Genomic DNA, 27,693 nt, shown 5'->3' on the forward strand with positions numbered 1-27,693 from the left:
TCGAGCTCTTTGCGCGTGTGTGTGCCTAACGATTCGCGTCGAGATCGCGAGTCGTGGAAGTTACATCTCTAACCTTCACGATCCGGGCTTTATCGGATTCTTTTAAAGAGAGAACTTTTCGGAGAACGGCGAGGAGATGAAGCGTTCGATGCAGCTCTCACTTGGTAAGTCCCCTACATTTATTTTCAATCGTTTTCGTTAATCCTTTTTATTTCACGATGCACCCCGGCTCTAGCAGAAGCTTCTAAAAGATATCTAAAGAATGTCTGAAAAATTATGTCGTCTTTTAAATGTCTTTGTGTCTTTAAGACGTCTTTTAGAATTTTCTGCTAGCTGGGACATTACAGAGTGTTATACTCATATGACGCAACGGATCAAAGATCAGCAAGATTATCTTTAACGCTTAACGCTGGCCAGCGGGGACCGAATCACCCGAGACTCGGTGAATATTCGTTAGCTTGTGAAGATTATTTTCTGGATTATCCTCTTTTTATATCACAAAGGTGTAAAAAATCAAGTTCGAAACTGTTGCTTTATGTACATATACCTGAAGCGATTTTTTGATGACCTAAAATAATAAAGAACGGATCAAGAATGACCCAGCCACGATTCTTTGAAGAGTTTCTGAGGAGCACTTTCGAGGATTAAAGAGTTACAAGACTTTAGAAATGTCAAAAAATTGAAAAATGTTTTTTTTATTTGTCACTAGTTTAACGCCATAAGAGTAGAGCCAGTATAAATTAACAGTTGAAAGTAAATGATTAAAAATTGCAAAATGCGCTTTTCTTAAATATTATTTCTGAAAACAGTGAACTCTCTCTCAAATACGATTTATCCGATCAATTTGAAGCTTAGAAGTAACGCTTTTAATAATGTTCCAAATCGGTTCACAAAACACTTTTTTCCACTTTTAATATCTCAAGTTAAAACAAAAAAGAATAAATTTTTTCAAGAAAACGCAATTTCCATGTTAAGATGTGTATTTTGCAAAAAATGAATTTTTAAAAATTTCCTCCGTAAGCCGAAAATGACAAATATAAAGTACAAAAATGCCTATTTTTTTATTTCAGATAATTTACCGAAGCTAAAATCTTGATTACTATGCAATAATTATTTAGGATGCTATTATTATTGTTTAGTATTTTTGTTATAATTTTGGATCTTAATTTTATTATTAAAAATGTTTTTTCAGCAACAAAAAAATTATTTTGAAAAATTCTGTGTTTTCCGGTTCGTTATATTCTTAATCAACCTCTTAATCAACAAGCCACAATTCTAAAAAGAAAGAGAGGCAGACAAACATTTAAATAATCCTTAGAAATTTAAAAATAAAAAAGATTGAATTTATTGGCAAAAAGATATTGTGAAAGCGCGGAAATCACGCAGATTTCATTGGACAGAAGAAATCGACAAGGGTAGTCATTATTTTATATATTTGCGGAATTTCGTTGCAGCTCGCTCGCAATAAAAAGATCTACCAATACGGACAAAACGCAGCTCTTTATTCGAGTAATAAGTGTACAATTACGAATGCACTTACTGTTTTGATCTTCTTTTTTTTCTCGCTCGCGAGTCTACTACGAAATACTTATACATACACTATCGACACAGAATCTTTTACTTCGCTATAAGCGGCGTGAACATACATAGCGATCGTTTCCCTTTTTTTCTCGTTTTCTCTCTCGCTTACAAAATATCTACGCGTCCCGTACTGTTTCACAAGTCCCAGTCGCTATATTGTACAACTCTCCCTTCCTCGCTTAAACGACTTCACGCTCGTCCTCTCGCGAAAATGTCACACGCCGTCTAAGAAACTATTTAGGACCTGATGGGAGATCTTAATTTTGTGTGGTACGGTTATTATCTCGTCGGACTCGGTACTAGCGCAAAATCGGTTTCGCTCAAATCTACTCATTATTCATATCTTTTTTTTACTCCCTACTTATACAGCGCGTGTACAACGCGCGTTGATGACACGCCAACTCGTCGGAAACGAGACGGCAGGAAGATCTATACTTAGCGAGAAGTCTCACTGTGGAGTTGCGGAGGATCAACGGAAGCGAGTAGGGTCTTATCTATAACTAAAGGCAAAAATCAAGTAATCACATCCAACTCGAGAGATCTCGATACAAAAGACAAGTATACAAATGAAATGTCTCTATAGTCCTACTTTAGAAAGCTACGAAGCGAGAATAAAATACAGGACGATTCGCCACTAGTATTAAAATATCAGTTCCCTCATCTGAATCGAAGACATTCTTACGAGTCAAATAATAGGCTAATAAACTATAACTTTCTCGTAAATGAAACGTCAGGGCTGCAACTAGACGGCAAAATTTCATTCTTGATGGTTTACTCATAAGTCGATCGTACCTCATGGAACTGTAATATTCCAGAGTTAGATATCTAATATCATATAAGAGCTACCGATAACTACAATAACACAGCTCGTTTTCGATAAAATCAACTTTCCGCTTTTACATGACTACTTGTCGCTTGTACAAATTTTTGTAAGTCGAGCGGAAAGACGCAGAACGGAAATACGGGGATGAAGGGGGATACAAGATCACATTCAGAAATGCGAGATACTATTCGTTAAATACGCCCAAGGTCAGCGCAGACAGACTTGACTCGCTCGCATTTCTTTCCACAAATCGAATCACATAGTCTACATTAAGACGCCGTTATCAAAATGAAGCAGCTTTTGCCGAAGATTTTCATCGGTTTTCATAAATGCTCTTGTTGATACCGCGGATATTTGTGGAGCGGAAATGAGAGGAAATTGCTTCGTACAAAGATTATATACATATTATCTAATCACTCAGTCGTTTATAATACATACCTCTATGTGTGAATGTCTAGACACGGAATGCATGTTTTTTTTTTAATCCGTCCTAAGAGTATACTATACGTAGGACGACGATTTCAAGTTGCGACGATTCTTATATATTTATTCCTTAAACTCTCTTCGTCAGAAAGCGCACGAAGTTGTTTACACCTTCGTTATACGATACTATATCTCCTATAGAAAAATAATTGCGAAGGCTGGAGGCTACATGGAAGAAGTACTCGTCGAAGTCTCGAAAAGGCAGTTCACAACGTGCGCGATATACGAGAGATCATCGAGATGTTGCAGTAGAAATGGATATTCCGAATACGGAAATGCAATCGTGACGTGTTGTTTTATAAAACGAGGACGAGAGGGATAACGCGGCAATAAGGAGGAATGCCAAGTGAAACTTGATTACCGGTTTCAGAATCAGTCGTGTTCGATATCTACATGATTTGACTTGACCTTTTGTTCGAACATACGCTTGCGTATAAAAATTTTCCGAAGCACATACGGGAACTATGTATAACAATGGCTTTACAATGAGCGATCCTATAAAAAGATTCGTGAAAAATATCGGTATCTCTGTTTATGCTCGAACTGGAAAACTATTTCGTAAGAGCATAAATATATACTTTGATTCTGTTTGCGCGGACACGCGTTTCTCGTTTGCGTTTGAAATCGTTCGCGATTGTACTATAAAATGGTATTTCAATGGCACATTCTAATCTCTGCAGCAGCGGCTGAAATAACTTCAGTTCCGCACAACACAAATCACAGATTATCTAACTATAGTTATACAAGTCTGTTTTTTTTTCACTTAAAAAAATGTTATACATCTTTCGGTATACATCTGCTTATCTCTGAAGAGAAATATTGCTCAAACCTAAAAATTAACTCTCCTGCAGTAAAAAAGACGCTAACAGCATCATATGGAAAAATTATACAATAGGTTTGTTCGTTTCACTCGCACTTTCTACACTTGTATTCTGTGAACTTTACAAAAATGTTGAAAGCATAAAATTAAAAAATTTCAAAAAAGATAAATGTCAAAATACACGCGCATATCGGAAGAATTATTGCTTTAATTTTTTGCGATCCTACCTCAAGTTAAATTCAACATAATGCATTCGGTAGTCGTATAATTCTTCAATTATTTGAAACTGCATGCGATTATAATTAGCAAATGTTTTTGAGATCCATAAATTAGATAAAATTCAGGACAAAATATCTGATCTTCGCTCATTTGCAAAAAATAATTCGGAGATCGCAGAGTTAATATACTTTACTAATTTTACTATGCCATTGTATAAATTAGTTCAAAATATAGAAATACATAAGTGTCGATCAAATGAAGTTATTAAATACGTCAGTGCAAAAATATAATTCTAAACAATAAATATATAAGTGTAAACAAAACGAACAAATCTAATATATTCTAAAATTGGGATATCAAAGGAAATATGCGATTTGTACTTTTGGTTGGTATTCTGGGAGATATTGAGCAGAGCGCATTCCCTTATTACACGTTCCCCTTCGAATTTGATCGCTTCACGTTTTGAATTTGTCTGCGTGTACTTCGTATCACATAAATACGAATCACTATCCTATATACCAGCGAAGATTTCGGGGTATTCACTAAAATTTAATAGCGACATCTTTTTTCCGTTTATGCTATACATACTATAAGCAAATATAAAATAAAAAATTATAATACGTATATAAAAATTAAACTTTTGATTTCAACAGAACCTATTCAGAATAGGTCAATATATCTTTATAAAATATCGTGTAAAAATACCGCGTGAAGATAAATTTCGATCATGTAAAATCGTAGAAAACGTAACAAAATAAAAAAATAGGCCAATATACCTCTTTCCCTTTGCTCTTGCATGAATACAGAAACGGCGTATCTTTGTTTTAAAACAAGCGGCATTGTATTACAACAGGATGTTCAAATCAAAACCCCTGCCCGATATATTCGCTCTCGTAGCGCCGCTAGCCATTTCATTGCTAATATGCAGTTCATTAATGATAAAAGGTGAAAATGTATTAATCTAATAATTTTCTTGAAGTATATAAATACCATTATATTACCAAAATAACACAATTTATCAGCTGATAGGGTACAAATAAAAGTTAATTTCTTGGAACGATTGGACCCATTCGTATAAGATACATTTAATCAATTCTCATGACAAATCATGACTACGTTATTTTTAATTTAATAAATATTCATTAAATTTATTAAATATTTTTTTCTAGATTAATTTTTATTTGCGATGTAGAAATAAAACTTTTAATTGTCGCGAACGCGTAAGAAATGCCGACAAATGCAACGAAACTTTTTCACCTTTTATCACTATGAAACCACATAACATCAGACCACCTCTTTTCACCCTCCTAAAAGATTAGAAGAGAAAAAGGGTGGTCTGCCTCGCTTGCTACTTGGTCGCCTCGGGCGGACAGTCGGGCTGATTATTGGGGTGAGCCGCAGTGAAGGCCGGATGATGTTCCAAATGACGGTCCACCCTCAGAATCGTGGGGAAGGGTCTCAGATCGACGTGAAATCTTCGCGCGTTGAATATCTGTGGCACCAGGCAACAGTCCGCTAATGTAATCTCGTCGCCGACGCAATACTTGCCCGCGCTCGACGATAACAACTTCTCCACGGCTGGAAAACAGCATTATTTAATTATAAACAGCAGTGTTTAATTATACACATAAACCTGTTATTGAAATGTCGTTATTTCGTATATTAACGACTAGGTGTGTCGTTTTCTTTTTAATAGATGCGAAGATCGCTCTGTTATCTAATATTTTTCTCGACAATCTTGGTACTCAATAAATGGTTATAAATTACAAATATTCATAATCTTCATATTTCCAGCATTTAAAGGCAACATTATTTAAATATACATAGTCATTCGTAACTGTTCATTAAAAATTGATTATTTATCTAAAGAGATCTCTAAAGGTTTCATAAAAAAAATGTCAAGCTTGTCATTTATTGCAAGTCTTTACTACAATCTTTATTATCATTAGAATACCTGTAAATCCTCTAGTGATCCAATGCTGCGCCCATTCCTTCTTACGTTCCTCGCCAACGTAGATTAAAACAACAAGATTTTGCAACGGTTGTATACCGCTGGCAATTACTTCACAAATCTCTCTCACTCTAGCTCTCTTAACAGGATCCGCCGGCATCAATGGACGATTCGGCCTTGTCTCCTCCAAGTATTGTAGAATATTCAGCTGTATTAAACCAATTTTATGCCATTTAGTTCATCATTATATGTAAATTCTGAGAAAACAATTAGATAACTATAAAAATACTTATAACTCACAGATTCTATCAGAGTATGATTGTCGATATGGAGCGCAGGGACTTGCTCCATTGGATTAATCTCGCGGAATTCATTGGAATGTTGTTCTCCACCACTCTTCACCAAACTAACAGGCTTTATATCGTATGGTATCTCTTTCAAGTTCAACGCTAGTTCATAAACATTAGAAACATTAGAAACATAATTAAAAAATAAGCTGTTTATAGCAATAATAAAACTCATTCTGTCTATGAAATGACATAAAATGTCTTACATAAAGATTAAATTAGATCAGGGAAATTCTGCCTGCGGCAACGATAAATTCGTTTAAAATGCAGCCTTTAAAATTTATATCTTTCTTATAAATCACAGATATTTTATATTGATGCATATTTTATATGCATAAAATTGTTTATATGTGCAATATAAAATCAAGCAAACTCTCACTCACCAATTCTTACCCTCCAGGAGCAGGAACTCCGCCAGTAAGAGTAAAGCACCGGCTGTCAAAAGAAATAAGGAGCATGAATACAAGGCTCAATTGTGAGAGCTGGTTTGAAAAATTCGGCATAGTCAAGGTCTGTTGTATAAAACCAGATTTACGCACCGCTAAAAAAAATCAAAATAACCGGCAGATGTAAATATGAATGAGCTGCGAGTGTTGAAACGCGCATTCATTAAAACATTCTACAATCATTACGATGTTAATGACAGTCAGACTTTCTGCCTACTATTTTAAACAAGCGTCCAAAGGACAAATCGCTAGGCAATTTGTAGAATTAATTATTGCATAAAAATTCTAAAAAAAATAGGCATTTCTTGAAAAAGTAAGTCTTAATAAATATACCCTATGTTAAAAAATGCTAGTAACTAAAAAAAGCTAGCAAAACACATTTTCAGAGTTTTTTGTAAAATCATGAAATTAATACAAATTTATGTAATTCTTATAAATGGTAAAAATCTTAGAGAAAATATAGATCTTTAAATGTTTTACAGTTTCATGATCAAAGAAAAATGTAGAAGTATTAGTTCGTAACTGTGCAAATAGCACATGGTAAGTTTTAACTATTGCATTTTCAGCTTGAAAATAATTTCCTTGTATCTTGTATGAAAATAATCGTCTTGACATCTTATATTCAGCTTATACCGTTCACCCATTATTCTCTCATATTGCTTTGCATAAAACAAGCCTAATATTTTAATAATAATTTTTATTCGCTCGCTTTTACTCGCAGGCAAGAATTTCGAGCGGAATAGTTCGGCGCGCGCGCGCGCGCTCGCGTAAGCGTCCGGCACATACGGACGCGTTATGCGCTATTGTTACATTCTCGTTATCAGATATATTCGTCGGCGAGGGAGATTCGCCTTTCGTCGGCACCGTTTCCTCGAGCGGGGAATTAAATCCGGCCGCGAGATACGCGGCGTTCGACTTCCCGTATTCCGTCGACAATCGTTGTACGCGCGTCAGTCGTCGCGACGGCCGTCGCGCGAGTGAACGTAGGGCTCATTTTCGCGCGATCGCGACTCCCGGGAGCTCAATAGCGATTGTAGCACGCCAGTCCTCGAGATTCGCCGGCACGTCAACGTCATCATTTCCAGATATTGCGGCGAAATAACGCGCGAGCACCGGCACGCAGTGCGGGCTACTACGGAGCTATCTTTTGTCTTTCTCTCTCTCCCGGCACTCCGGTCTACCTGTCTGTCTACCTCGCGTCGAGAGAGAAGGTTAAATCACTCACCTTACCCATCACGGACATCGTCGGCTTCTCGCGAAACAGCGCTCACCTTTCGCCGAACTCTCGATTATCCGACCGGCGACACCAATATTACACCGCCGGATCCGTCAGAAATAACTCAGATTCAGAATCGCGGTGAACGCGCGAAATCGCACCTCCTCCCCCTTTTTATTCGATTGCCAGCCGTTTCCTCTTCTCCCCGGCCGCCCCGCTCCGTTGTTCCGTCCGTCGTTCAAGCCGGCGAGTCGCGCGGCCAATCGGCGGTCTTGGCGCACGTGTATATATTGGCTGCTTTCCGTCGCTGATCGCTAGCGACACTCCACGACACTCTCGTGGGCTCAAGTCGGTAACTCTAGTTACTTCTAGTGACAGTCATAGACTTAAGAAAATTATAGACGCGGACTCAGCTAGCAAAATGTCTTCTAAAGGACATTTTAAAAACATTTAAAAGACGTCTAAAATAGACCATATGGGCACTCCCCATGGTCCTTCTTATATCTGAATAAAAAAAAAAAAGACGTCAAAGGACGGTATTCATAGTCGGTTCTTATATTTAAGACCGTCTTAAGTACAATCTTAAGATGTCATAAACCAATCACAGAGCCGTATTAGCATCTTAAGACATTACTTAAGACAGTCGTGAAATCAGAACGGACTATGAATACCGGCCTAAAAGACTTCAAAATGTCCTTTAGGCCGGTATTCACAGTCAGTTCTTATATTTAAGACCATCTTAAGTACAATCTTAAGATGTCATTAACCAATCACAGAGCCGTATTAGCATCTTAAGATATTACTTAAGACGGTCTTGAAATAAGATCTGATTATGAATACCGGCCTTAGACTTCTTTTAGAAACTTTTGCTAGCTGGGGAACGTAAAGCCTGCCGTGGGTAACGTATAGTACGTTATGTCCAATATACTAAAAGTTCCAACGGCCAATTATCTCAGAAAATATTGGTTTATTGGGAAAAATGTTTCTGATAAAAGTTGGAGGATTCAAAAGGGGCTAATAGATGATCTTATTATAGATTTGGAGTCCGTCGTAGACCGAGTAGGACCCATAAGTTAAATTTTTTAAACGGAAACCCCTATTTTTTATTGTATCATTTTTTTACTAATTAATTTGAATAACTTTTATTTGAAACATTTTTTATTTGTCGGACGAAAAAGTAATATAGGATTTTTTGACTTGATTTGGTCTCAAGAATATATGTATATGTGACATTCCACGTCAAGTGGCCCCTCCCTCTGTCCAAAAATTGAAGCGACTTTAAATATTGAGTTTGGGCTTAAAATGTTCGTATAAGCGAGGGCTTTCGAAATTTGAGTGGCCTTTTTGACAAACTCCATAACCCCATGACCCCATAAGCAAAATAACCCAAAAACCTGATGAAGTGATCTTACAATATGATTTATACGACTTGTCTCATCTCAATAATCGCTTTAATTAAGCTGTTTGGCCCTAAAACCCTCATAAACTATTAACCCCATGACCCCTTGATCTTATAACCCTCAAAACCCCATAACCCCATAACCATATATATATAGCCCCATAAGCTTCTAAACCACTATAATCGAAACCATCGCACTTTGATTATCTTTCTATACCTCCGTAATCCTGTAATCCCATAACCCCATAACCCCATTCTAGAATATGCCCAATTACAAATTTGAATACGCATCATGTCTTACCTGCACAATGTCACGACTTATTCCAAAAACTGCATTACCATGTCGTCAGTATCCAAAAACTCCATAAAAATCATAACTTAATGAGTCTGACCTTGTAATCCATTCAAAATTAGTGTTTTCCTCAAAATTTGTACTGGGATGACTGGTACCTCCACGTGGTCAGGATGGGTAACGCTAAAACCAGTACAAATTTTGAGAAAACACTAATTTTGAATGGATTACAAGGTCAGACTCATTAAGTTATGATTTTTATGGAGTTTTTGGATACTGACGACATGGTAATGCAGTTTTTGGAATGAGTCGTGACATTGTGCAGGTAAGACATGATGCGTATTCAAATTTGTAATTGGGCATATTCTAGAATGGGGTTATGGGGTTATGGGGTTTTGGTGTTTTAGGGTCAAGGAGTTATGGGATTACAGGATTACGGAGGTATAGAAAGATAAATAATCAAAGTGCGATGGTTTCGATTATAGGGGTTTAGAAGCTTATGGTGCTATATGGTTATGGGGTTATGGGGTTTTGAGGGTTATAAGATCAAGGGGTCATGGGGTTAATAGTTTATGAGGGTTTTAGGGCCAAACAGCTTAATTAAAGCGATTATTGAGATAAGACAAGTCGTATAAATCATATTGTAAGATCACTTCATCAGGTTTTTGGGTTATTTTGCTTATGGGGTCATGGGGTTATGGAGTTTGTCAAAAAGGCCACTCAAATTTCGAAAGCCCTCGCTTATACGAACATTTTAAGCCCAAACTCAATATTTAAAGTCGCTTCAATTTTTGGACAGAGGGAGGGGCCACTTGACGTGGAATGTCACATATATGTTGTTGCAATAGTACCCTAACTTTTAAATACTTTTAAATACCTGTGTATACATGAAAGCTGATGAAAACTTCAAGGAGATGTATATCTATATATATAAAGGAAGATGTCCTGACTGACTCACTCACTCATCAACGCCCAGCCCAAACCCCTGAACCGAATTTTCACCAAAAGTATATGAAATAGGGGTAGAATTTTCCGGGGAGTGCCACTATGTGTATAGTTTTTTGTTATTAATTTTTTGGAAACCGGTTTTTTTAATTTTTCGGGAAATAATTGATCGAATTTTAAAGAATTACATATAAAACAGGGGTAGAATTTCCCGGGGAGTGTTATAAACTGTATAGTTTTTTGTTACCGATCTTTTTGGGAACCGGTATCTTTTTGGAAATCGGTTACGAAATTTTTCCAATTTTTTAAGGAAATAATTGAGTGAATCTCAAAGAATTGTATACGACGGAATTGAATTTCAGTCGATAAAAAAGTAATATTTTTCAATTTATAGCATTTTAGAGAGGGAGAGAGAGGGAGAGAGAGAGAGAGAGAGAGAGAGAGAGAGAGGGGGAGAGAGAGAGAGAGAGAGAGGAGAGAGAGAGGGGGGGAGAGAGAGAGAGAGGAGAGAGAGAGAGAGAGAGAGAGAGAGAGAGAGAGAGAGAGAGAGAGAGAGAGAGAGAGAGAGAGAGAGAGAGAGAGAGAGAGAGAGAGAGAGAGAGAGAGAGAGAGAGAGAGAGAGAGAGAGAGAGAGAGAGAGAGAGAGAGAGAGAGAGAGAGAGAGAGAGAGAGACTATTTGCGTGTCTTATTACATATGTCCTCCGGGGCGAAGCCCGGGTAACCAGCTAGTACAAGTATATTTAAAAAAGTTGGGGTACTATTGCAACAGCATATATCTTGAAATCAAGTCAAAATTGTCCTTACTTTTCCCTCCAACAAACAATTATCGAGATATATATCGTGAACTAAATATTGAAAAAGTTACCAAGCTTTCCTTAAATATCTCAAAAAGTATTAGGCAAATAAAAAAATGTTTGTGAAACAAAAGTTGTTCAAATTAATTAGTAGAAAAAGATGATACAATAAAAACTGGGGGTTTTCATTTAATAAATTTGACTTGAACTCTACTGGGCTCAACACGAGCTCCGGACCTAAAATTTAATAAGATCGTCTATATGGGCCCCTTTGAATTCTCCAACTTTTATCTGAAACATTTTTCCAATAAACCAATAGATATATACTTTTTGAAATAATTTGTCGTTCTAGAACTTTTGGTACGCACAGTATATGTGTGTGGGGGGGGGGGAGGTCGGGGAAGCGTGTGTGTTCGTATATTAAATAAATTTTTGATATAAATATATGAATTCTGCGTCATTTATTTTTATCTCTAAAATTTAAGTCATATATACATATAAAACCTTTTTTTTCAATAATTTATAGTCTAATAAAAAATATCTGATTATAATATAATGCTTAAAAAATGAATAGTATTTCAATCTTTTTTAATTTGCACTTAAATAAAGTAGGAAAATAAAAGTTACATTAATGGAATATAAAGAAAAAGATTTATAATGAAAAACTCATCAATGATACGTTTTAAACCAGGTACTCAATTTATCCGAATCTCTGTTCAAAACATATTGACTTTTTCATTGTAAAACTCTAAGCAATTGTTGTACGTGTGTATGTTTGTATATATATGTACGTGCTGTTGCATATACGTTGCATATGTGTGTGCGTATATATGCACGCATTGCTGCTAGACTTATCGCTGCTGCTAGCGTAGAGGGTTTTGTCTCCCCTAGCATGTGCCATTCTATCCGACTCTCGGACCTTTCGGCTGTCGGAGCAGGAGTTGGCGTGGTTAGCCAAGAGACACTCGCCGGGCTCGCCTATACTATCAAGAGACACGGTAGTGTCTCGCGCGAAGTACACGCGGAGCGAGACCGACCGTGACTCTTTTACGCGACGCGACGGGTTGCGAGTACTCGAGATGTTGAGATCTCATATAACGAGTGAACGGATCAAGTTCTAAGTAGGCTTGATCGATAGCTTAGGGTCGATTTGGGGGGGGGGTACGTGTTTTTATTTTTCCGCTACGTGCCCTACGAGCGGAGAGATATTGCGACGCAAAGTCCAAATGTGAAAATTTTATATTAAGATACTTTCTTCTCCTACGTCGACGTCCTCTCTCTCTCTCTCTCATACCTTAAAAAAAAAAAAAAAAACAAAGTGGTAGCTTTTCGAAAAAACCTAAGTAACAAGTGGTAGACGTAATATTATTTTTGTACCTCGCAAAAAAACCTAAGTAAGAAGTAATACGTAATTATCTTTGTATCTCGAAAAAAACTTAAGCAATAGTATCTTTATTTCCAAAAAATTATAACCCAAGTGATACACATCACAAAATTACGTTACCTCATCAAAGAAGAGTCGCGCTTCAAGTGATCTATTATTACAAAAAAGAAATAATATCTCTTTAAATTACAGCGCCAATTACAAAGAAAAAACATATATATTGCCTCAAAAAATAATTGTTGCACTACTTTGAAAAATCTTTACATTGTGTCAATGAGAAAAAGAATGTATGATAACAATAAAATAAAAAATTTAATCACAAAATTACAGACAGAGGTATAACACTACAAAATGAACATATTTTATTAAAATTATTACATTTTTCTTGTAAAAAAAACTTGGCGCTGCTAAACCTCGAAATATAATAAAGTAATATAATTTTGGCTAAATAATTATGGCTAAATATGGACAACGATAAAAATAATTTAGGGAAGAATGCAACGGGAGTAACAACTTTTATTATATTTCGAGGTCTAGCAGCGCCAAGTTTTTTTTACAAGAAAAATGTAATAATTTTAATAAAATATGTAATCAAGAAAGAGCTATCAATCTGTCAATCCTTCCGGTGTCTGGGCCTGGTGAGGTTTCCCGTGTTGATCAATCACCCCCAAAAAACTTTTTTATTTGTGATCTAGAAAAAAATCCTTTAGACGACAGTTGTTTGGTTTGAAGGAGGACATATGATTTCAATGTAAGTCGTGTCATACATATGTCATCATTTTCAAGAAATTTTAAAGGAGACTTATTTCTTAAATGAAACTTGATTTTTTTCTTGAGATAAAAGTTGTAGATCTCGTCGAGATCTCAAAACACTATAATAAAGCTCTCTTTGAAGCATTTCTTTCTAGAATCACAAATAAAAAAGTATTTGGGGGTGATCAATTAAAATGGGACATTGTATACGTATTACACGTGCATATAAATACAGATGATTATGGTGCACGCGTTCTTCCATCGCGCGTGCGTTGTTATCACTTTCCTGAAGCAATTAGAGAAGATTATCCGCGAGAAGACGATTGAAATTCCAGTTGAAACAGGAAACGGAGACGCGAGGAAATAATGCAGGCTTTATTTATCGATAAAATTGAATGGACGATTAATTTTGTACGGTTCAATTATCAAACTCTTTCTATGAGGAAACAGATATAACTTTTTCTCCACTGTTATCTCAGTGAGAATTAATAATATTACGCTAGTTACGTATGAATCGCTTAGAAAGAGGTATCGAACCTGAAAATGGATTATTTTCTTTTTCCGCTGAAGAGATTCACCTAGGACAGCTCTAAAGCCCATTGGATAAAGCTCAATAAAAATTTAAAGGGATGCTCGCAGAATCTGCCGTAATGCTCCTAGAAAAATATTTAATTTTATAATAAAAATTTCCGTGATCTTAAAATTTATTTCTTATCCTATTATTATCATGCTTTTAACGTTGAACGATTTATCTGTATTTATTATAATATGGACAAAGCGTAATATACAAATCTATAGTTAAACATCAGCTGTAGCAATCGGAAGAATAAAGAGTTAGCGAATTCGATACGCAATACAGTTACGTTTTACAAAGTTGTTTTCAAAAGAGGGAATCAGACTTTAACTTGACTGCTGGACCTCTTAGATGGTTTTATCAACGACGAAGCGTAAAGAATTGTGCTCGGAGATACAATATGTTATTCTGGCAATTAAGATAAGGGCGCATCTCAATTACGGCCTTAACAAAAGGTTAAAACGCAATTAAATTGCGTTTGAAATCAAATAGATAAGTAGACGTTATATGAGAAGAAAAGTAAAGTAACTCCCTATTACCACAAAAAAATAAAATTAATATTTACAATTGAGTAGAAACGTACGCTCAAGTGAGACGGAATTTGTGATTCTCACTGCAGGTCACGCATTGACAATGAAAACAGATTTAATTATTTATGTGCAGCTCAATGCACAAGAAATTAACCCGTCCCGACAATTACATCAAAATGTATACTCGATCACGCGCTTCTATCCCCGTCGCGGTATTAATAATCTAGGTAAATATTGATTGTGGTAGCTGTCATAAATTTTCAGCAATCACGCGAGCTGGTTACATCTAACGCCAATAGAAATGCCATTGTTGCGCGCACGATTCGTGACACAGGTAGAAATTTTGTTTACATCTACGATGACGTTACAAATGCGTGGTAATAATGTTTTGTCAGAGATCTGCAGCCAGATCTCGCGCCAGAAATATATATTACATAAAACTTTGTGTTATACATGTGATAAGACGAGATTAAATATTATATACATACGTGCATATATGTAAGCGTTTTTCTGTTCAAATATTGATATAATCGATAAACAATTTTGAATGGTTGATAACGCAACGAACGTCTCGAAATAATAAAATCAAAGGTTCGGATTTGCTTAATAGCTCAGCTATTACTCAAGTAGTAGAGTGATATTAAAAGACGATATAATGACACGACATTTTGATCTATTAGACTGTCACTATTAGTCGTCACTCTTTATTGTCATTTTGCTACTTGGGTAATAAATGAAATAGATAGAATATATGACTTTTGTATAATGACAAAAAAAATGTTAATTATTTAGAATGATAAATTTTTTTTGCCAGTACATAAGAATAACAATTAAAGTAATTTAAATCGACCTGACTGGCAATATATATAACGTCTTTCCGATATGAACATTGAAAAATGTTGCACGACACCCGCACGGTATACGGGAGGTTCCAGGTTCAAACCCTGGCTGGGGTAATATTTTTTCGCAATAAAAATTTAAACTATTTAATTTAGAAATTACATCAACTGACCAAAACCCATGGTCGAAATTAATAATGTCTCGATAATTGATCCGAAAAAAGTTCTGTGTGAATCCGACAAACCAAGTTGGCTCACAGTTTTTCAATGTTTATATCGGAAAGACGTTATATATATTGCCAGTCAGGTCGATTTAAATTACTTTAATTGTTAATTATTTAATTGAGAATTATTTAAGATCAATCAAAAGTGACAATATCTTGTGACATTGTCCGTATGATGTGTGTGACAAGAACAGACGAAACATTTCGTATTATGACATTCGACAATATTTGAAGAAACGTCAAGCGTCAAAGAAATAAGCGAATGTCAATAGTGGCAAATTATTGCGATTTCGTTATCTTTTAATTATCCGAAATATATGTTATCGCGTCGAGTACTAGATCAAATAAGTTTTCGATAATCATTGCAAATAGTTTTTCAATTGTTTAAGATACCGGCGCGAATATATCGTTAACGTAACAAAATCGTCGTCGCGGAGTACCTACCGTCGCGGGGACACAATGAGGGGGTTTAAAGGCTTTTATGAAACAGAGGTGTGTCACTTGTCGTGACTTCTGCAAGAGTAGAGGATCGTACACAGATTCCTGCGGTCCACACAATTCGCTCGAAGAACAGTCATGCAGTGTTTGACGCGACACTAACTGATTAACATACACTCGGATGCACGAAATATATCGGGATATATTGTACAAGAGGCCAGAAGAAGAATCTGTATCCGCCATAGGATGAATTCGTATTATTGAGATACAAATTCATTTAAATATTTGCTACCCAGATAGCACAGCTGATCTTTATGAATTCAAAAAGATCTGAATCTGATCTTTATGAATTCATAAAGATCAGCTGTGCTATCTGGGTAGTAGTTGATCCAACACGTGGAATCCGTATTTCCTTAATATCGTCCAACAATAAGATCGACTAAGATCGTGTAAAAACATATCAAAAGTGATGTATATTGACAAGTGATCATCTCCTAAACGTCAAGGATTAGTTAAAGAAATAAAAATAAGAAATGGATAAGGGTAAGTATAAGGAAAGTTTGAATTCTGCATATAAGTCTCATTCGACTTAAGAGAATTAATGATTGAAATATTTCATCATCACGACGAATTAATAAAGGCTTTTTTAGTTTTATTCAGTCATCGCATTTCGTCGCATAGTAATACGTCATCTCAATTATACAGAAAACGTGTATCACACGTATAATCCGCGCGTGTCTACCAATTTAACATCACGATATAATTACCGTTCGCGATCATAACATAATTATAATATAAAATCTTCCCAGATTGACTTTGCTCGTTCGATCGAGAATTATTGCTTTAAAAGAAAAAAATAATATTAATGTTGATAATTAATTATCAACTTTCTTAGACCGATAACACTGTTCAACAAAAAATGAGAGAACGATTACCTTCAGTCTTGTGCATTTTTTTTTTAACAGTGTAATAAAAAACTATAAGTATATCTATATCACTGCATTCGACCTGCATGAATCGCATGCATTTGATTGGAAAGACAAGCCCTCTTATAATAAAATACTATATTATATTTATAACAAAATACTGTAGTGTATTTTATTCAGTGTTATCAAATAAAGGATGTTGATTTACTAGAAAACAAGTATTTGTCTTTAATCAATCCTCCTCGAGATGTCATACTTACGTTTTTTAGAAAAGGAGTTGATTACATGCCGAGATGTCTTATGGCTCTTAGTCCTTTGCGGCTTTGCCATCAATTACATGCAGCTATTAAACTTGAACCTCACCATCGTCGCGATGGTGATACCATATCCGAAACCCGCGGCGGTCGCGCAGTGCAATGAGGAGAACAGTACAACTGTTGACGTTTGGATCAACGAAACGTCTCGGGATGACAATATTTCTTTTCCGATTACGACGTCATCCTTCACAAATGTTACGGTATCCTGAAAATAATCTCTTTAAAAGCTATTCCTCTTTCGCGAACAAAATTCACGAGATATGCTTTTTGCATACGATGTTAATTTTCTTCGCTTACTTTCTTCGACATTTTCTTACCTCGTGGTTTTATTTAGTATGAAGATCGATTCGCCTGGAACGAGTACGAGCAAGGACTGACATTGGGTGCCTACTACTGGTTGCACTGGGTGTCGCAGCTGCCTGGTGGTCTTCTGGCTAGGCGATATGGCACGAAACTCGTGTTCGGCCTGGCAAATCTCTTAACGGCTCTCTTAGGATTCCTCATACCCTACGTGACGCATTTGTACATGTTGATAACTCTTCGTGTGCTACAAGGATTCATCACGGTAAGCTTCTTGCAAAACGTTCTTGTGAAAATTAGAACCTCTTTAGAAGCTCTAATTTTTTTCTCAAGTTTGCTCGTACATCTAGAGATATTACTAATGTTTTATTTTTTCATCTTCGCTTCAGGGTGTTATATGGCCATCGATGCACGACATGACGGCCAAGTGGATCCCGCAGAATGAAAGAAGCAGATTCGTCAGCGCTTATCTTGGTAAGGCGTAGATCGCTGCGATTGCAAAATCGAGATAATATGGGAAGCGAGTAAACTGAGCTGAACTTTTGATTTTCATTAGGACCATCGAATATCATCTGATATAATTTTCAGGTAGTTCCGTGGGAGCCGCGATTACTTACCCCCTGTGTGCAGCCGTTACTAATTCCTTCGGTTGGGGTGCATCCTTCCACGTGACATCTTTGCTAGGCATAATTTGGTGAGTGTCCTTAGAGAACGCAAACTCGCAATCAAGTTCGGATATGCGCGTCGTCCAGTTCCTCGGGAATTAATTTATTGCTCATTATCGCAGGTACTGCTTCTGGCACTTCCTCGTGTACGATTCGCCGCAGCAGCACCCGCGAATCTCCAAAGACGAGAAAAATTACATCCTCGACAATATCACCGGATCCGTGGAGAGCGAGGAAAAGGTTCCAATACCCTGGAGATCGATAATTCTGTCGGGGCCTGTATGGGTTACCATCATCGCACATTGGGGCATAACTTGGGGTCTCTTCACCCTCATGACCCAGGCGCCGAGTTACTTCAATTTTATTCACGGATGGAATATTAATGCTGTAAGTTTCGCGTACGATTTTATTACAGATCTGCCTCTGAATGAATTCACGTAGGATTCGTATGTTATTTCGTCCTGTGTTGGTCGTATAATCCAAATTTCAATTACTTTTCCAGACCGGAATACTGGCGGGAGCGCCGCACCTGCTCAGAGTGATCTTCTCGTATTTCTTCTCGATGATGAGCGACTGGCTACTCCGCACGAGGCGAATGAGCTTGACGAACGTCAGGAAACTGGCCACCTTCGTTTGCACCGGCGTACAAGGGATCCTCATCGTGGGTCTCGGATTCAGCGGGTGTCATCCGTTGCTCGCGGTTATCTTCATGATGGCCGGTACGGCGGTCAACGGCGCTGTTTCCGCCTCCACTTTGGCGATCTTCGTCGACCTGAGTCCTAATTACGCCAGCGTCCTTCTTGGATTCGCCGGCATGATCATCGTATGGGCCGGATTCATCTCGCCAGCCATCGTTGGCGTACTAACGAATAATAATGTGAGTCTAATCTCCTTCTTTATCCAAGATCCTTCTTTCACGATAACGTTAATTTTACAATGATTTTTTTTCTCACAGCAAACAGTGGGACAATGGCGCTTGGTCTTCCTTATCGCCGCTGCTAATTCGATAGCGAGCGGCATTTTGTATATGATGTTTGGCACTTCAAAAGAGCAACCGTGGAATCAGTATACCAAATTAAATACGAAGGAACGAGAGATGCAGGAGCTAGTCCCAGCGGCTGTGAAACGTGACAATGACGCCGAGAATCCTGGTGACACTGAAAAATCGAATTTTATTAAAGAAAGATAACAACGTAATTCTTAATTCTTTGGTCACCGTGTGCTTATAACAACTTCTTGCTAATCGATTCTTTAGGACGAAATGCCATAGTAGCCTCTAAACGATCTATTGAAGGGCATTATTTAACAAAGAGGATGTTAACGATTGATCGTATATTTGATAAAGGTCGATTCAGACACAGCCGTGCCGTATCCGTACCGTGCACGGAACAGAAACATTAGACAAGGATTCCTATTGTCTCCATCCTTGTCTAATGTTAACGATACGGATACGGTACGGGTACGGCACGGCTGGTCTGAATCGACCCTAATACACTCGCATACAACTTATTCTTGGAACATTTCATCACAAGGAAACAAAGGAATGAAGAAATGACATTACAGTGTAAATAAATGCTCAACTATTTGCAATACGTTAAGATACGTATTATCCCAGCGAGAAATGACCCATCGAATCGACGTCTAATTGACGTCGAAAACGTATATCGAAAAGTAATTGAAATATTCATCGAAATTTCGATTGATTTATGGCACAACTTTCGATGACTTTTTGACTCAGAATAAATCGATTTCGATTCGATATTGATTATTATTTCCTTACTGCAGATAATCCGCAATTAAATATTACATGGTTAATATCTTGCATTGGGTTGCCGCAAGGGCAGCGTTCGGTTGATGGCAAAGAACGAGACGTCTAGTGTCGTAGCGTGGACATAAAGTAAAGCATACATAGAAAAACGTAAGACGTAAAAGACTATACAATATATAGCCTTTCGCGACTTACGTTTTTCTCTACCTTATTTTAATCTATCAACAGTCTTCCGAAGTTCCGATCACGGACTTATATCCACTTGCAGCACTGCTGTTTGACGCCGTCGGCGCTCAACGAAATATTCAAGTCGTTGCTCGGTTGCCGGGTTGTTTGCGCACGCGCAGCAAATGCGGCTCATACATATAACTCAAGTAATAAAAAGCTGTGTTTAGCAGAGAAAATTACTTTGCAATTGTTGTAAAATTTGTGAATGTAATTGGTGTATGCTTTTAATTTTGGCCGAAACTAACAATAAGAGTAATACACCAATCAAATTCACGAATTTTACAACTGCAGTTGCAAAGCAGCTTTATTCTGTGCTAAACACAATTATAATTAGTATAATGTCTGTATATAGGTGCCTATATATAAAAACTTTTTTACTTTCTGTCTTTAATATTTATTTTTAATTATTTAATTTTTTTATTTAATTTAATTATTTAATTTTTAATAAGTCCAATTATTAATATTTATTTTATAATTGGACTTATTTTTCATTTTAATAAATGTAAATACAAATATCTTATTGTATTAATATTTAATATTAATAATTTAATTAGTTGCTTAATTTAACTTCTTGTTTAATAAATGTAGTATACATGTATGAATAGATGTAGTACTGAAAATGTACCTATTATATAATATTTCAATTTTCAAAACAATTGTCAAATTACAAACAGGAATTTTGTTGTGACTTTTACAGTTATAAAGTAACTATTTAATGGAAATGGAAGCATAAAAAAATTAATATTGTAACGCAATTATTATAATGCTCAAATCATAAAATATTTACATTATCCATGTCTGCCAATTGCATTATAATGGCAATGTTATTATATATTTGACAGGCAAATCAAAATAGCTTCAAATCGATATCGAAATGGTGAAATATCGATGTCTTAACAGAAAATACATAATTTGCCTGTTTACAGTCTGGCGCGATGAATGTATGTCACAAATAATCTCTTCTTTTAAAAAATGTCATATAGCACAAACATCGAAATAAGCTTCAAAGTTCGAGCATTATTTCGATATGATGTAATATCGATGATTTCGACGTCAATTAGACGTCGATTCGATGGGTTATTTCTCGCTGGGATATGATTTAGATATGCATCTCTGATCGCCATACACACGCTCTATAAATCAAATTATAAATCAAATTCACATATATCTAATTTCTTATAATAATAACGCATTACACTCCGTCTTCGCAATATGTAAATTGCGGTGCACAAGTTCCAGTAACAGAATCGACGAGCGCCAAATCGATCGTTGTCTCTATGGCCGTAAGGCCGACATTACGTCCATCTGTCTACACGAAAGAATTACTGGAATTATCACAGCTCCTTTTCTGCTGTGAAGCAGATTAAATACCGCGCCTTATCCTACTTCCCATGGACACAACACTGTGCGCAGCTACCATTAGATATTTATCATTCGGATTCTGATCGAATCATCGCCTGTAAATGAAAATGCGCAGTGGTCCGAGTTATCGAAATGTTCACATTTTTGCAAACTACTGTAGAGACGAAAAAAGTACAACGTGTAGACATTTCGCACGTTAAATAGTGTTATCGTTATGCATATTGATATTTTTGCACCTTATAATTATAATTAAATCCTGTGAATTGAATAAAGTATTTTTCTTCACGTCACTGTAATAGACATTTCTCAAATATCTACTGTATTAATACACCTAGGTTCAGTCAGCCTGAGTTCAATCAAGATGTTATTTTCAGACTTCGATAATAAAGCTTTGCATTTATCGGAAGACTGATTTACGCACGGACAGATGCAAACTACACATTTTCTTCCGGAAGCCACAGCAATGTGACGCTCTTTAATATTTTAAATAATAGATAATAAATAATTTAATACATACTTAAGTATAGCAACGTAAAATGCACATTTTAATTGTTCTATAAAGATCGTACATTTTTCATATTTTTTAATATGAAAATATATCAAAATAAAAACTCTAAAGATTAATGAAACATTGATCCTTCTTGAAGGAAAAAAAAAGAGAGAGCCAAGATATCAATGCTTCAGTATACTGTATTGTTAATATTTCCAGCTCTCCTTGTATTTTGAAAGTTTCTAGACACTTAAAAGCTGCTTTAAATACTCAAAATTTCAAGATAATAATCATAGAAGTAATTTAAAAGATTATCAAATAATAACTTATGCTATTCATCAAGTAGACATTCAAGTTGACATTGACATACAAACGACTTCTCTCTATAAAATACAAACTAAATAATGACGTGAAAGAACTCGTATATTATATTAGCTATCTATGACATATAATCTAATAAGTAGCAAATATAAATACAGGTAGAATACACAGTTATGCGACTAGTATAGTATTGAAAACGCGTAAAACTAACGTAAAAACGAATGCGCAATTGGAAGCTCGAAGCTCCTAAGTTTTAACTGATTGAGGAATTTTACGTATAACTAATATTAGGCCTAAAATAGGAATCTGTCGTCATAAAAGATAAATCAATCTAAAATTCTATTATATAAATCCGCGCGCGCATACCCCGATTTAAATATATATTATATTTTATATTTATATTATATATATATATATATATATATATATATATATAGGGGAGACCGGGGCCTAACCGTCGCCGGGGTTGAACCGTCAAATCAAATATCTCGGAACCTGTATATTGTGCGAACTCGCTATTAACATTGTAAACGCTGCTTATGGTACCCATGTGACCAACGGAGTTTCGGCAGGTTACCTGCCGTGTTATGATTTTTACGAGGGCAAACGTGTTTTCGGAAGGTGAAAGTTACATTTTCTGCGCGTGGAAATTTTGTAATATCTGCAATAATATTTGCTCTCCAAATCTCGAGGTACGCGATTATAAAGAGTAATGCATGCTGAACACGAATCCAGTGTAGTTTTTTCATTATCGTTGATGTCTAATATTTCGTGGGCGATCAAACCTGAAACTTGTGTTTGGGGTTAATCCGTCAGTAAGCAGTCCGGGTGCATTTCCAAGGCATTTCCGGGCATTTCCAGGCTCACTACATATGGAATATGGATGAGACGGGAATTACAACCGTTTAGACACCGAATAGAGTCATCGGACGTCGAGGAGTGAAACAAGTCGGGCGAGTGACTTCTGCGGAAAGAGGAACCCTCGTAACTATTTTTTAATAATGTTTCGCATAAAAATTTTAAATAAATTTTTATATTTTTCTCTTAAAAAACAATTATTAAGATGTATCCTATCATTTTTCAGGATTAGATGTACGTATATGTATTGAAAATGCAGTGTGACGGTTAAACCCCGGCATTTTTGAGATTTCAATTTTTCCACCGTTGTCGTTTTTGCTCTATACCGGTTAAACAAAGCAACGTAGATAAAAATTTCCTATATAAATTTTGTAGCTAAAGGTTCACTCTTTACAGTAGTATACCACATTTAACTAAAATTATTTATTTTCTTGTTAAAAATCGGCACCGAAAAAAAACTGACGGTTAGGCCCCGGTCTCCCCTATATATATATATATCAATATATATATATATATATATATATATATATATATATATATTGATCTGTATCTGTACATGTAGTCATTCTCTATATTTGTTAGATAATCTTTACGAGTTTGCGGCCGGGTGCTCGCGAGAAAGTTATAGCGCCAAGAAACGCTCCTCTGTGACGCTATATGTGGTAGCCAGGCTGCCGTTCAGTAAGGGCACGCACGGTCGTTACATTATACGTAAAATATTTTGAAAAAATTATTACATAAAGTAATCTACATGTACCATAAACTTGAAAGTTGCAACAGAAGTGGTATATACAGACGATTGAAAGTCGAAAAGCTGGTATTGACTCGAATGCAATAAAAGTTTCGCAATTATAAATATAATGGAGCGTGCTCGGAAAGAACAGACCAGGTGCTACTGGAGAACGTTTTTACATTTCATTAAGTTTCATGATAAATTGGACTATGTTTGTTTAACAAATATTTATCTTTGTCTAGAGTACATTTTTATTTACAATATAGAAACTGAATTTTTAATTGCTGCAATTCTAAATGTATGGGAAATATGAATATAATATGCTATGAAATCAGTTCACCTTTTGTCATTATGATACCATATGATGTTAATAACCATTTCTTTTCACTCTCCTAAAAATATAGAAGAAGAGGGTGGGTCTACTCTCCTCGTTTACTACTTGATCGCCTGCTCGGACGGACAGTCCGGCTGATTATTGGGATGAGTTGCAGTGAAGGCCGGATGGTGTTCCAAATGACGGCCTACCCTCAGAATCGTGGAAAAGGGTTCCAGATTGACGTGAAATTTTCGCGCGTTATACATTTGTGGCACCAGGCAACAGTCCGCTAACGTAATCTCGTCGCCGACGCAATGCTTGCCCGCGCTCGATGATAACAACTTCTCCACGGCTGAGAAGAACACAGTATTATCAATGTTTGCGCTCGATTATACACATAAACTTGTTATTGAACGTTGTTATTTCGTATATCTACTACTAGACGTGTCGTTTTCTATTTTATACATACGGAGATCGTGCTGTTATTTAATGTTTTTCTCGACTATCTTGATACTCAATAAATAATTATAATTACAAACATCCACAATGTTCATATTACTAGTATTTAAAGATGACACAGTAGATATACAAAAAGTTATTTTTAAAAATGATATTTATCTAAATTTAAGATCTACAGAATTTCATAGAAAAAATTTCGAGCTCACTTTTATTGTAAGTTTTCTTACTACAATCTTTATTATTATTTATAGGATACCTGTAAATCCTTTAGTGATCCAATGCTGCGGCCATTCCTTTCTACGTTCCTTCTCAATATAGCTTAAAACACCGATATTTTGCAACGGTTGTATACCACTGACAATTACTTCGCAAATCTCTCTCATTCTAGCTCTCTCAACAGGATCCGCCGGCATCAATGGAGGAGTCGGTCTAGTCTCCTCCAAGTATTGCAGAATATTCATCTATATTATAAAAATTGTTTGTTATTATCAATTCTAAGAAAAAGTTATGATAACTGTAAGGATTGATATAGCCGAATATACTAACAGACTCTATCAGAATATGATTGTCAATATAAAGCGCAGGGACTCTTTCCATTGGATTAATCTTACGGAATTCGTTGGAATGTTGTTCTCCATCGTCTTTTATTATACTAATAGGCTTTATGTCGTATGGTATCTCCTTTAAATTCAATGCTATTGATAAAAATCACAAACATTTAATAAAATTGATAAATATTAGAAACATATTGTAAAAATAATAAGCTGTTTTAGCAACAATAAAAATCTTTATATCAATGAAATAACATTACAAGTTGCTCGACAAGTTGTACAGATACTCTGATTAAGAATTCTATGTTACATGAAATGTCTTACAATTAGATAAAGATTAACACTCTCGCTATAGCGTATGTCATTTATACGACACACCCAGAATCTAATCAGGCCAGGTGTATCGCAATAAAAGGTTGGGTAAGTTAATTTTTTTTTAACTAAGTTAAGTTAAAGTTAATGGCTTATAAAAATTAATTTAGTTACGTTGAAAGATGCATGAACAAAAGACTAACTCAGTTGAAAGTTGCGTTAAGATTAAATTAACTTAAGTTAAATTAAAAGTTAATTTTTAAAATCATCATTTATATTAAATTAGAATGTCGCAATTTTTTTAAAATTTGATTACTCTAAATAACAAAACAATTACAATATAAATTATTGTTGAGGCTATTGAATTTTCTATATTTTTTATAGACCACAGTTAGATATGTTTTAACATCGATTTGTATATATTTTGTATGAAACGGTTTATATATGTAATATAAAGATTAAGCAAACTCTCACTTACCAATTCTTACTCTCCAAGAACAGGAACTCCGCCAATAAGAGTAAAGCACTGCCTATCAAAGGAAACAACAAGCATGAAATACTTACGGGATAAATTTCAATTGCGCGAATCGAAAAGATCAGTGCCATAATCAAGGCCGCTTGTGAAATCAAATTCACGCATCGGAAAAAAAATTTACGACCATCCTTAAGTTTTTAAATAGAAACGAATTGCAAGTGTCGAAACACGCATTCATTAAAAATCGTTAAATTAAATGCTAATGACAGCTAATAGTTAATCCATTTATAGCAGACTTCCTATCTACTACTTTAAGTAAGCATCTATAATAGACAAATTATTTTGGCCATTTACACAGAACTTGATCGGTAAACAATTATCAAAAATAATTTTTTGAAAAAATAAATCTTAATTAAAAATTCTAAAACTATAATAAATATATAAGTGTCCAAAAAAATTTGGAAAACACTTTCGGAGTTTTTCATAAAATTAATACAATTTTTACAAAATTATTTACACAATTTTTATAAATGTTGGAAAATTTCAAAGAGAGGAAATCTATAAGGAAATTTCTTTTGTACAATTTCACGATAAAGCGGACTAGCCATACGTGCCCGCGCGCGCATGTCCAACACAACAATTAACGCGTTATTATACGCTATCAGCGTGAACATTCTCGTTATCAAATATATTCGTTCATCAGAAAAAGTTTCGTCGAAGAGGGAATTAAGGAGAGTAGGGAGCGGGTTTCTCGAGCAAGAATCGAAACCGCGATCGAATTCGCATTTCAATCATTATTATAACTCGCGTCTGTCATCGCAACAGTTATCGCGAATAAACGCGAGTAATATATATTCATTTTCGCGCGCCCCCGATTCGCCGGCACGTCAACGTTAATTACTTCGGAATGTTTAACTGCGACGTAATAACGCGCGACTACCGACACATAGAACAAACTATTCTTCCACTGTCTCTTTTTCTCATTCTCTCTCTCTCTCTCTCTCTCTCTCTCTCTCTCTCTCTCTCTCTCTCTCTCTCTCTCTCTCTCTCTCTCTCTCTCTCTCTCTCTCTCTCTCCTCTTCTCTCTCTCTCCTCTCTCTCTCTCCTTTCTCTCAAACGCTTGTCTATTTGTATGTCTACTTATGATCGGCGTCAAGAGAAGTAAATCGCGCGCACAAGTATTATTATACTCACCTTACCCGTCGCGGACATCGTCGATCTCTCGCGGACAGCGCTCACCTTCCGTTGAACTCGATTGTCCAGTCAGCGACTCCGATATTATGCCGCCGAGTTAGTCATAAGTAATTTAAAATTACGGTGAACGCGTGAAATCGTACCTCCTCCCTTCGATTGCCAGCCGTTTCCACTCCCCGCTCCACTCTTTCGTTCGTCGCTACGTTCAAGCGGTTCAAACCGGCGAGTCGCGCGGCCAATCGCCGATCTCGGCGCACGTGCGTTGATTGGTTGATTTCTGTCACTGTTGGTCGCTAGCGACCAACCCGCGTCGATTCGAATCAACTCGGGCCGGTAAACTCTGCGACTTCGTATACTTA

General features: G+C 36.1%; 3 protein-coding genes across 8 annotated transcripts; 1 reads left to right on the forward strand and 2 right to left on the reverse strand.

Annotated features, from left to right (window-relative positions):
- Window positions 1-7: 7 nt before the first annotated feature.
- On the forward strand, window positions 8-24,361 carry LOC139780279 (sialin-like). Of its 4 annotated transcripts, none has more exons than XM_071718866.1 (9): window positions 12,487-16,313; window positions 16,494-16,602; window positions 17,255-17,502; window positions 17,637-17,867; window positions 17,992-18,076; window positions 18,191-18,296; window positions 18,390-18,654; window positions 18,770-19,144; window positions 19,223-24,361. In XM_071718866.1, exons 2-9 carry the CDS (start codon window positions 16,593-16,595, stop codon window positions 19,454-19,456), a joined length of 1,554 nt encoding a protein of 517 aa, XP_071574967.1. In that variant the 5' UTR covers window positions 12,487-16,313; window positions 16,494-16,592; the 3' UTR covers window positions 19,457-24,361. The 4 variants fall into 4 exon arrangements, with proteins under 4 accessions (XP_071574965.1, XP_071574967.1, XP_071574968.1 ...); XM_071718867.1 differs by having other exon boundaries at window positions 12,487-16,291; XM_071718864.1 differs by lacking the exons at window positions 12,487-16,313; window positions 16,494-16,602 and adding an exon at window positions 8-164.
- LOC139780284 (probable maleylacetoacetate isomerase 2) lies at window positions 1,482-8,510 on the reverse strand. The gene is made up of 5 exons (XM_071718873.1): window positions 7,896-8,510; window positions 6,608-6,659; window positions 6,178-6,326; window positions 5,881-6,085; window positions 1,482-5,504 (listed from the first exon to the last, which is right to left on the reverse strand). Exons 1-5 carry the CDS (start codon window positions 7,911-7,913, stop codon window positions 5,275-5,277), a joined length of 654 nt encoding a protein of 217 aa, XP_071574974.1. The 5' UTR covers window positions 7,914-8,510; the 3' UTR covers window positions 1,482-5,274.
- LOC139780282 (probable maleylacetoacetate isomerase 2) lies at window positions 18,389-27,525 on the reverse strand. 3 transcript variants are annotated; one of them, XR_011720196.1, is made up of 6 exons: window positions 27,335-27,525; window positions 26,144-26,195; window positions 25,349-25,497; window positions 25,059-25,263; window positions 24,368-24,695; window positions 18,389-19,424 (listed from the first exon to the last, which is right to left on the reverse strand). XR_011720196.1 is itself a non-coding variant. In XM_071718872.1 (5 exons), exons 1-5 carry the CDS (start codon window positions 27,350-27,352, stop codon window positions 24,463-24,465), a joined length of 657 nt encoding a protein of 218 aa, XP_071574973.1. In that variant the 5' UTR covers window positions 27,353-27,525; the 3' UTR covers window positions 24,188-24,462. The 3 variants fall into 3 exon arrangements, 1 of the variants encoding a protein (XP_071574973.1); XR_011720195.1 differs by lacking the exon at window positions 18,389-19,424 and adding an exon at window positions 22,521-23,400; XM_071718872.1 differs by lacking the exon at window positions 18,389-19,424 and having other exon boundaries at window positions 24,188-24,695.
- Between the last annotated feature and the right edge of the window lie 168 nt (window positions 27,526-27,693).

The sequence above is a fragment of the Temnothorax nylanderi genome, unplaced genomic scaffold, assembly GCF_030848795.1.
Source record: "Temnothorax nylanderi isolate EJ_2023f unplaced genomic scaffold, tnyl_v1.0 TNYL_tig0270_pilon, whole genome shotgun sequence".
Lineage (NCBI taxonomy): Eukaryota > Metazoa > Arthropoda > Insecta > Hymenoptera > Formicidae > Temnothorax > Temnothorax nylanderi.